Source organism: Camellia sinensis, chromosome 12 (genome assembly GCF_055761805.1).
Source record: "Camellia sinensis isolate YWXY chromosome 12, ASM5576180v1, whole genome shotgun sequence".
In the NCBI taxonomy this organism is placed as follows: domain Eukaryota; kingdom Viridiplantae; phylum Streptophyta; class Magnoliopsida; order Ericales; family Theaceae; genus Camellia; species Camellia sinensis.
In genome coordinates this window covers 25,538,973-25,550,187 of record NC_138972.1, presented here as the reverse complement: position 1 = coordinate 25,550,187, position 11,215 = coordinate 25,538,973, and the positions used below count along the sequence as shown (strand labels likewise).

Sequence of the window (11,215 nt, the reverse complement as noted above, 5' to 3'; positions counted from 1 at the left end):
CGGAGCACCAACATTCAAACCAAGAAACCAGACCACCCATGGACGACCTCCTTTCATCTGTAGCCATTAATAGTCGAAACAACTGGGATACAAAACCCAGGCCTCGACACAGGTCAGACCATATGCACGAACTGATTCGAAGCTGCTATCCCAAACCAAACCCACGAATCTTCCACCCAATCAAAGCCTTCTGAGCATAGCATTCCAACAACCAAGAATGGTTGAAAGAAACATCAAGCTCTCATCCACTGTACCACCGAGGCGTGGCTATCACTGTAACTCACTTTAAAGCAGAATTCTTGAGAGCTAAAAGAGGAAGTTAGAGAAAAGAAAGAGAAATGGGAAGAAAATGAAGGGGTATTCAAATTCATCCTTTTGTACTTGACAACATAACACTTAGGTCATTTTGAAAACCTTAAAAGAGGTGCTTAAGTTAAACAACTAGCGTTAAGCTACAATTACTCAGAATTTTCTTTGTTAGAGGCTAAGCAACGTTAGTTTGAGTTAAACTTGCCCACTTAAGCCAACGAAGTAATTAGGGGCCTAAGCTAATTAGTTCTCGAACAAAATAGAGAAGGACGGAGAAAGTTACAGAGAAACATTCTTCTTGAGAGGTAGAAGAGGAAGTCATACAAAAGAAAGAGAAATAGGAAGAAAATCAAAGAGAATTCAAATTCAATCTTTTAGACTTGAGAATTGAACACTTATGTGACTTTTTTGTTACAGAACACTTATGTGACTTAGAAAACCTTAAATGAGGTGCTTACGTTAAACTAATGTCGGTACTTGTTTTCTGGGGGTGATTGTTCCATGTGGTGCCAATGGGTCAAGGCTTACTTGCTTAAAGGGAGGAGCTTTTGGGCTGTTAGGACTCCTAGTGATCCCTTATGGGTCTGGAGGAAAATCCTGTCTCTCAGGCATTTAATCTATCCTCACATCAAATTCAAAATTGGTAATGGGGAAAATGTATTCCTTTGGCATGACAATTGGCACCCGCTTGGTTCGCTGTGGCACAGGTTTGGTCCTAGAATTCTTTATGACACTAATCTTCCTGATAGCACCAAGGTTAGCTCTATAGTCTCTAATAGTTCTTAGAAGTGGCCTGTTTCTCTTGGGAGATAAAGGAGTGGATCTCTTCTACCCCTTTATCTCTTCTACCTTCCTTTGGCTCTTCTGATACTCCGGTATGGAGTTTGGCTGCTGATGGTAACTTTTCTATCCAGTCAGTTTGGGATTGTTGGAGGGATAAGGGCCCTAAAGTCACTTGGTCCAAACTTATCTGGGGTCCCCCTTCAATCCCTAGGGTTAGTTTTATTGCTTGGTTAGCCACCAATGAGAGACTTAATACTGGTGATAGACTTAAAACTTGTGGTCTTGTTACAACTCCTTACTGCCCTTTCTGTCAAGATCCTGAGGAGAATCATTCCCATCTTTTTTTTAGGTGTATATTTTCTTCTAGGATTTGGGGTGGTATCCTTGCCAAGTGTAAGTCTAATTGGCCTTCTTTGCCTTGGTTGGAAACTGTTGATTTTGCTGTTAGATCCACCAGTGGTACCTCCTTGAAAATGGTGATTCTGAAGCTATCATTTCTTTGCACTGTCTACCACATTTGGATGGAGAGGAATAGTAGGATCTTCAATAAGGCCCAAAAGCCTGAAGAGGTTGTTACTAACTCTATTATCCAAATGGTTAGGGGTAGGCTTCTTTCTATGGAAAATGTTAAAATTTCTGCAGGTGATAATTGGCTTTTGGAGGAATGGAATCTTCCTCCCAAAATCATGCAGCAGCACCATACTATTGCAGATGGCAGGAGAATGAGTGTTATGAGGTTACCTACATTGAGGGTTGAGTGATGGTGAGCAACTATTGTGGGGTTTACTAACTGGGTGCTCTTTTGCAGGTTATCATGAATCCTAAATCATCTCCCAGATTGAAGTGCCCGAATGGAGGGTTGAGTGTTGTGAGCAACCAAAATATTTCTAGACATTGTGGGTTGAGTGATGAGAGACAGCACACATGTTTTGCGCTAATTTTTATTATATCTTATATATGGTTTGTGCAGGTTTTTGGAGCTTTCAAGTATAATGTCTTTCTGATTCTTTCGAGGTATCATGTGAGTTGTGGGCCTAGTGATGTGAGATCATATATGGAGTGGAGAGACATGCTGTGTTGTGGGTCGAGTGAGGAGAGCTCCTATACTGTGTGTTTGTTATTTCTTCTCCTTTATGATTTTCGACAGGCTCACTTGTTGGTGAGGAGGTGTGGTGCTGCTTACAGTGCAGTTACAGGAGGTTGCTGCTGGTATCTTTGCTTTATGGCGTGGAGGGGTGATGAATACATTCTGCACAGATTCGGGTGGCAGTTTGTAGGGTGTGTTTGTACCATGGTGATGGCTGCTGCTAGCGCCTTGCTGTGCTACATGAGGGAGAAAATCAGTTGTTTTTCTTTGTATTATTTACATAATTTTATAGCGTATTTAGCTTATACCTACGGGCTGTGTAGGAGTACCTTTGTGCTTCTTTGTGTTCTTAATAGTTTTCCTAGCAACCATGTTTCGGGTTGCACATATCTTAACAGGTTAGTTTTTGTTTTGGATTCTATTTCCTATCCCTACGGGCTGTGTAGGGAATTTTGTTTTGTTTTGGCTCGTGCCCCTGCGGATACAGTGTCCAGGGTCATCTATCTTGCTTGGTGCTACAGTTGCTGGAGGTTCTTTGTCAAGGCCGTAGCCTCCTGGATCAATGCTTCATTTTGTTTTCCCTTTTCGTCTAGGCTGCTATAAATGTTTATATTTCTTGTTCACTCTTCCTATTGCTAGATTATAGGGATGGTGTACAGGTTGTTGGGCTTTTGGTTTTGTTTCCTGTATAGCTGTGTTAGGTCCTGGGGTATGCCCCTTGTAGTTGTGTAATTTTCTGGTTTTATTTTATCTCTTATTCACCCAAAAAAAAAAAAAAAAAAAAAAATGCCGGTAAGATACAATTACACAGAAAACTCTACTTCTTGGAGAGGCAAGGTTAGTTTGAGTTAAACTTGGCCACTAAAGCTAATGAAACCATTGGTGGCCTAAGCTAATTAGTTCCTAGAACAAAATAGAGAAGGATGGAGAAGGACAGGGAAGGTTTGAGAGAAACATTCTTCTTGAGAGCTAGAAGAGAAAGTTAGAGAATAGAAAGAGAAGTATGAAGAAAATCAAAGGGAATTAAAATTCATCTTTTTGGATTTGAGAATTGAACACTTAGGTAATTTAGAAAACCTTAACTGAGATGACTAAGCAAAACTAATATCGTTAAACTAATATTACTTAGAAAATTCTATTTCTTAGAGGCTAAGTAAGGTTAATTTGAGTTAAACTAGGCAACTTAAGCTAATGAAAACAATTGGTGGCCTAAGGAAATCAGTTCCCAGAACGAAATAGAGTAGGACAGAGAAAGTTAGCCAGAAACATTCTTCTTGAGAGCGAGAAGAGAAAGTTAAAGAAAAGAAAGAGAAATAGGAAGAAAATCATAGGGCATTCAAATTCACCATTTTGGACTTGAGAACTGAACACTCGGGTGATTTCGAAAACCTTAAATGAGGTGCTTGCGTTAAACTAATATCGTTATGCAACAATTACTCTGAAAATTCTCTTTCTTAGAGGCGAGGCAAAGCTAGTTTCAGTTAAACTTGGCCACTTGAGCAAATGAAACAATTAGTGGCCTAAGCTAATTAGTTCCCAGAACAAAAAAGATAAAGATGGAGAAGGACGGAGAAAGTTATAGAGAAACATTCTTCTTGAGTGCTGGAAGAGAAAGTTAGAGAATAGAAAGAGAAATAGGAAGAAAATCAAAGGGAATTCAAATTCATCTTTTCGAACTTGAGAATTGAACACTTAGATGATTTAGAAAACCTTAAATGAGGTGATTAAGCTAAACTAATATCATTAAAGTAATATTACTCAGGAAATTCTATCTCTAAGAGGCTAAGCAAGGTTCATTTGAGTTAAACTAGGCACCTTCAACTAATGAAACAATTAGTGGCCTAAGTTAATTAGTTCTCAGAACAATGTAGAGAAGGACAGAGAAGGACGGAGAAAGTTAGATAGAAGCTTTCTTGTGGAAAGCTAGATGAGAAAGTTGGAGCAAAGAAAGGGAGATATTAGTTGTGTAAATTTTCGTGTTTTATTTATTTCTTATTCACCCCCCCCCCCCCAAAAAAAAAAAAAGAAAAAGAGAAGAGAAAGTTAGAGAAAAGAAAGAAAATTGGGATGAAAATCACAGGGAATTCAAATTCATCCTTTTGGACTTGAGAATCGAACACTTTGCTGATTTAGAAAAACTTAGATGAGGTACTTCAGTTAAACTAATATCGTTATGCTATAATTACTCAGAAAATTCTCTTTCTTAGAGGCTAAGCAAGGTTAGTTTGAGTTAAACTTGGCCACTTAAGCTAATGAAACAATTAACGGCCTAAGCTATTTAGTTCCTGGAACAGAATAGAGAAGGAAGGAGAAGGACGGAGAAAGTCGGAGAGGAACATTCCTTCTTGAGATCTAGAAGAGAAAGATTGAAAAAAAAGAAAGAGAAATAGGAAGAAAATCACCCAAAAAAAAAAAGGAACTCAAGTTCAACATTTTGGATTTGAGAATTGAATGCTTATATTCACCACAAAAAATTGAACGCTTAGGTGATTTAGATACCTTAAATGAGGTGCTTAAGTTGAACTAATTTCCTTAAGCTGCAATGACTCATAAAATTCTCCTTATTAGAGGCTAGGCAAGGTTAGTTTGAAATAAACTTGGCCGCTTAAGCAAATGAAACAATTAGCGGTCCAGGCCATTTTGTTCCTAGAACAAAATAGAGAATGATGGAGAAGGACTGAGAAAGGTAGAGAGAAACATTCTTCATCAGAGGTAGAAGAGAAAGTTAGAGGAAAGAAAAAATAATAGGAAAGAAAATCAAAGGGAATTCAAATTCATCCCTTTGGACTTAAGAATTGAACACTTAGTTGATTTAGAAAACCTTAAATGAGGTACTTAAGTTTAACTAATATCCCTATGCTACAATTACTCAGAAACTTCTATTTCTTAGAGGCTATGCAAGGTCAGTTTGAATTAAACTTTGCCACATAAGCAACTGAAACAATTAGCGGGCTAAACCAATTGGTTCATTGAACAAAACAGTTGACGGAGAAGGACAGAGAAAGGTAGAGAGAAACATTCGTCTTGAGCGGTAGAAGAGAAAGTTAGAGAAAAGAAACAGTAATAGGAAAGAAAGCAATGAGAATTCGAGCTCATCGTTTTGGACTTGTGAATTGAACACCTAAGTGAATTAGAAAACCTTAAATGAGGTGCTTAAGTTGATCTAATATCATTAAGCTACAATTACTCAGAAAATTCTCTTTCTCAGAGTCTAAGCGAGGTTAGTTTGAGTTAAACTTGGTTGCTTAAGCTAATAAAACAATTAGTTGCCTAAGCTAATTAGCTTCTGGAACAAAATAGAGAAGGATGGAGAAAGTTGGAGAGAAACATTCTTCGTGAGAGGAAGAATAGAAAGTTAGATAAAAGAAAGAGTAATAGGAAGGAAATCAAAGAGAATTCAAATTCATCATTTTGGACTTGGGAATTGAACACTTAGGCGATTTAGAATACCTTAAAATTACCCTCCTAAAAAAAAAAAAAAACCACTAAACGAGTTGATTAAGTTTTAAACTAATATCGTTACTCAAAAAATTCTCTTTCTTAGAGGCTAAGCAAGGTTAGTCTGAGTTAAACTTGACCACTTAAGCTAAGGAAACAATTAGTGGCTAAGCTAATTAGTGCCTAAATAGAGAAGGAGGGAGAAAGTTTGTGAGGAACATTCTTCTTGAGAGCTAAAAGAGGAAGTTAGAGAAAAGAAAGAGAAACGGGAAGAAAATGAAGGGGAATTCAAATTCATCCTTTTGTACTTGACAACTGAACACTTAGGTCATTTTGAAAACCATAAATGAGGTGCTTAAGTTAAACAACTAGCGTTAAGCTACAATTACTCAGAATTTTTTTTGTTAGAGGCTAAGCAACATTAGTTTGAGTTAAACTTGCCCACTTAAGCCAACGAAGTAATTAGGGGCCTAAGCTAACTAGTTCTCGAACAAAATAGAGAAGGACGAAGAAAGTTACAGAGAAACATTCTTCTTGAGAGGTAGAAGAGGAAGTCATACAAAAGAAAGAGAAATAAGAAGAAAATCAAAGAGAATTCTAATTCAATCTTTTAGACTTGAGAATTGAACACTTATGTAATGAGGTGCTTACGTTAAACTAATGTTGGTAAGATACAATTACACAGAAAACTCTACTTCTTGGAGAGGCAAGGTTAGTTTGAGTTAAACTTGGCCACTCAAACTAATGAAACCATTGGTGGCCAAAGCTAATTAGATCCTAGAACAAAATAGAGAAGGATGGAGAAGGACAGGGAAGGTTTGAGAGAAATATTCTTCTTGAGAGCTAGAAGAGAAAGTTAGAGAATAGAAAGAGAAATATGAAGAAAATCAAAGGGAATTAAAATTCATCTTTTTGGATTTGAGAATTGAACACTTAGGTAATTTAGATAACCTTAAATGAGATGATTAAGCAAAACTAATATCGTTAAATGGGCTGAAGTAGCTGCAAATCCGGATCGTCTTCCGCTGAGGTATATCCCTCCTTCAGTTAATAATGATTTTATCAGTGTAGATCTCCCCCCTAGACCACATCCGTTGGAAAAATGGGACTCTTGCTTAGTAGGGTATTTTATCGACAAGGGGGTTGCTTTCAATTATATGAGGAATACAGCTTTTAGTCTGTGGAAGAACAAAGGCCTTAAGGAGGTTTTGGCGAATGGAGAGGGTTTCATTTTCTTCATATTTGAAAGCCCCAACTGTTGCAGTGAGGTCCTTGAGGGGGGACCGTGGTATATAGGAGGATTCCACCTTATTCTCAAAAAATGGACTAGGATGATGAGACTGACAAAGGATAAAATACAGAAAGTCCCTGTGTGGGTCAAATTCTTCAATATTCCGTTGGAATACTGGGATAGCGATGGGCTGAGTAGAATAGCTAGTGCAGTTGGAACCCCCCTCTTCACTGATCACCTTACAGTGAAAGGAACTAGAGTAGCCTTTGCCCGTATCTGTGTGGAAGTGGATGCAAGTGCCAAACAACCTCCATCATTTCCAGTTAAATGTGGAGAAGAGCAAGTGATAATTCAGGTGGAGTATCAGGGTCTCCCCACAAAATGTGAACACTGTTTGGTTTTTGGGCATGACACTAATAAGTGTGTTACGACCCAAGTGGCTAAACTAGTGAACCTCCAGAAAGAAACAGAGAACAACCCAGATCCAGGGTGGAGCACTGTTCTGGCCAAGGGTAAAAGGAAAGTGGGTAATCAAGATCCAATTGAGGAAGATATGGAAGGCAAGTTGGCTAGTAGTTCTGAAGAAGAGGCAGCAAATCCTTCTCAGAATATCTGTCAAGATCTGTCTGAAAATAATTCACCCACTGATATGGTTATTATTACAAGCTCGGAGAAGCAGGCTACAACCCTTGATAAAAACACCACTACACCTGCAGATGCTACAAACACTGAGGATGGACTAGCAAAGATCAAACAACACCTGCTGGATATTACCAAGCTAGCCCTCCCAGGGGAAACGAAACTTCTGGAGAAAGTGGAGAATCTGAAAACTGATGTGAACAGTCCACGAGCCACTCCTGATGCATATCTTGCAAGTTCTACCACCAGCAAATCTTCTGGCAAGGGAAAAAGCCAGAAGAAGAAAAAAAGGTAACCTCTGTTATCCTGGGTTGAGAGTTACTACTTTTTGTTATCCATGTCTTTTAAAATAGCTTCTTGGAATATTAGAGGGTTCAATGACTCCTCTAGGCATAAAGAAATGAGAAACTTTTTGATTAAAGAAGAAATTAAGGTCATGGGTATTTTGGAGACCAAAATAAAAGCTATAAATGAAAACAATGTTTTCTTATCTTGCATGAGCAACTGGTCTTTTTTGACTAACTCTCAACCTAATAAACCTGGTAGAATTTGTGTGCTTTGGGACCCAACTTTTTGTGATGTCACTTTGGTTAACTTGTCTGACCAGCATATGCTCTGTGAAATAAATGACCTATCTCAAGCCAAGATTTTCAAAACCTGTTTTGTCTATGCCGAGAATTGTAGTATTTTGCGGAAAAAGTTTCTTGACCAAATGCTCAGTCTTTCCAACCTTTATTCTGATGCCCCCCTAACCTTTCTTGGGGATTTCAATGCCATCAGATACAGTTATGAAAAGTTTGGGGGATCTCTCCTGTGGAACAGTGAGAAAGAGGTTTTTAATTCTTACATTCTCAATGCTGAGCTTGTTGACCTTTCATATGGTGGTTGTCAATTTACTTGGGCGAATAAGAGGACTAGGGGGGATTACATTGCCACTAAGATTGATAGAGTTTTGGTCAATGAGTCTTGGATTGACCAATTCCCTGTCTCTAATGCTATGTTTCTCCCTTCTAGTATCTCCGATCACTCGCCAGTTGTTGTCAGTGTCTCTGGTAAGGCCCAATCCTTCAAAAAACCCTTTAAATATTTTGATTTCTGGGCTGAGCATAAGGATTTTCTTCCCAAAGTGGCTCAGGACTGGAATCAGTATATTAGAGGCGTCCCTATGTTTAGAATCTGTCAGAAACTCCGCAGCCTTAAACCTATCCTTAAATCCTTAAATAAGAAAGAGTTTAGTGACATTTCAACTCGAGTTTTGGCCTCTAAAGCTGAGCTTGATTCCATCCAATGGAAACTTGACAAAGATCCTTGCAATAGCTCTTTTCAGCTCCTTGAGAGGAATTTGTTTAAAAAATATGTGGATCTTAGTGCTGTGGAGGAGAAATTGGCTCATCAAAAATCTAGAGTCCAATGGCTTGGTCTGGGTGATAAGAATAGCAGGTTCTTCTTTAGGTCTGTGAAGAGTAACATCAATAGAGGGAAAATTCTCAATGTTGAGATGGAGGATGGGAGGGTTTCAACTAATTCTGAGGAAACCCAAGGGGCTTTTATTGATTATTTTTCTAAACTTTTTGGCACTCCACCACAGAACAATCATAGAGGCACCACGAGAGTTCATGGTCTGATTAAAGCTAGGGTCACTCACGACCAAGCTATTAAGATGGCCAGTCCTGTTTCTGATAAGGAAATCAAGGATGTTTTTTGGTCCCTGAAAACCAATAAGGCCCCTGGCCCTGATGGTTATTCAGCTGGTTTCTTTAAAAGCACGTGGAGTATTGTTGGTAAAGACATAACCCAGGCCATAAGAGCCTTCTTTGAATCTGGGAAACTTCTGTCTGAAATCAACAACACTACAATTGTGCTCATTCCGAAAGTTCCTAATCCGGTAAAAGTTGGTGACTATAGGCCAATCTCCTGCTGTAATACAATTTACAAATGTATTGCTAAAATAATAGCCAACAGAATTAAAGGGGTTCTTCCTAACCTCATTGATCCTGTTCAATCTGCCTTCGTGCAAGGTAGGAGAATCTCGGATAATATTTTCTTATCTCAGGAAATCATGAGAGGCTATCATAGGAACTCCCCTGTTCCTAAATGTACCAAGAAAGTTGATATAATGAAAGCCTATGACACTGTCAAATGGGAGTTTATCATTGACATTCTTACTGCTATGGGCTTTCCTCAAACTGTGATCACCTGGATCAAAGCTTGCATAACTAGTCCATCCTTTTCCATATGTATTAATGGTAGCCTTCATGGCTATTTCAAAGGGGCTAGAGGACTAAGGCAAGGAGATCCTCTGTCTCCTTATCTGTTCGTCTTAGCTATGGAGATTTTGGCTAGAATTATGGAGGAAAAGTCTAAGAATCCTCTATTCAAATTTCATTGGAGATGTGAGAAAACCAAAATTGTTAACCTTTGCTTTGCTGATGACCTTATGATTTTTAGTAAGGGTGATACTAACACTGTTCGTTTGATTATGGAAGGATTGAATGAGTTTAGTGCTCTTTCTGGCCTCACCCCGAATCCTAGCAAGAGTAATATCTATTTCTCTGGCTGCTCTGAGGAGTTAAGGGCCAGTATCCTTCATATTGCTACTTTCTCTGAGGGTATGCTCCCCGTCAAATACCTTGGAGTGCCTCTCATTACCACTAAGTTGAAAGCCACTGACTGTAAACTTCTGGTTGAGAGGATCACTAAGAGGATTAGTAGCTGGACCAATAAACTTTTATCTTATGCGGGTAGGGCCCAGCTCATCCAAACCATCTTATTCTCTATGCAAGTTTATTGGTCATCTCTATTCATCTTACCTAAGAAAGTTATTAAGGAGATTGAGAGCCTCCTTAGAGCTTTCCTATGGTCTGGTACTGATCTTCGCAAGCATAGTGCGAAGATTGCTTGGGATAAAGTCTGTGTCCCTAAGAAAGAGGGTGGCCTGGGGTTCAAATCTATGGAGGTTTGGAACAAGGCTGCCATTGCTAAACATGTATGGTTTTTGTTCTCTGGAGGGGAAAAGTCTATGTGGTGCCAGTGGGTCAAAATCTATCTCATAAAGGGTAAATGCTTCTGGAAAATTAAAACTCCTAATGACCCTTCTTGGGTTTGGAGGAAAATCCTTTCTCTCAGGCCAGCAATTCACCCTCTTATTAAACATAGGATTGGTGATGGCCAGAACACCTTCTTGTGGTATGACAATTGGCACCACCTTGGCCCTATCTGGGAAAGATATGGTGACAGAATCATGTATGACTCTGGCTTAAATGGGGAGTCCAAAGTCAGTAAAATTATAGTTGGGAACTCTTGGCATTGGCCTTTTCCTAACTCCTGGGATCTCAGGGAATTAACTTCCCAAATCCCCAACAATTGCCCTCCTAACCCCTTGGAGAGGGATACTACTATCTGGGCTCTCAACCCTGATGGTGCCTTCACAATTAAGTCTGCTTGGGATCTGTGGAGATACAAGCAAGATTCGGTGCCTTGGTATAACCTTGTCTAGGGCCATACTACTATCCCCAAAGTTAGCTTCATTGTTTGGCTGGCTATCTATGGCAGGCTGAATACTAGTGATAGACTCCAATTATTTGGAATCCCTTCTAGTCCTACATGCCCATTTTGTCTTGATTTAACTGAAAGCCATCCACACCTCTTCTTCGAGTGTAGTTTCACATCCAGAATTTGGCATGTCATGCAAGGTAAGTGTAATGTGCAATGGCAGCAGGTCTCTTGGC

General features: G+C 39.1%; 1 protein-coding gene across 1 annotated transcript; it reads left to right on the top strand.

The window, feature by feature from the left end:
* Positions 1-810: 810 nt before the first annotated feature.
* LOC145803449 (uncharacterized) lies at positions 811-2,871 on the top strand. Its single transcript, XM_082896718.1, has 6 exons — positions 811-1,065; positions 1,119-1,844; positions 1,901-1,960; positions 2,063-2,113; positions 2,240-2,291; positions 2,819-2,871. The coding sequence occupies exons 1-6, from the start codon at positions 811-813 to the stop codon at positions 2,869-2,871; spliced, it is 1,197 nt and encodes a 398-aa protein (XP_082752844.1).
* Positions 2,872-11,215: the final 8,344 nt, after the last annotated feature.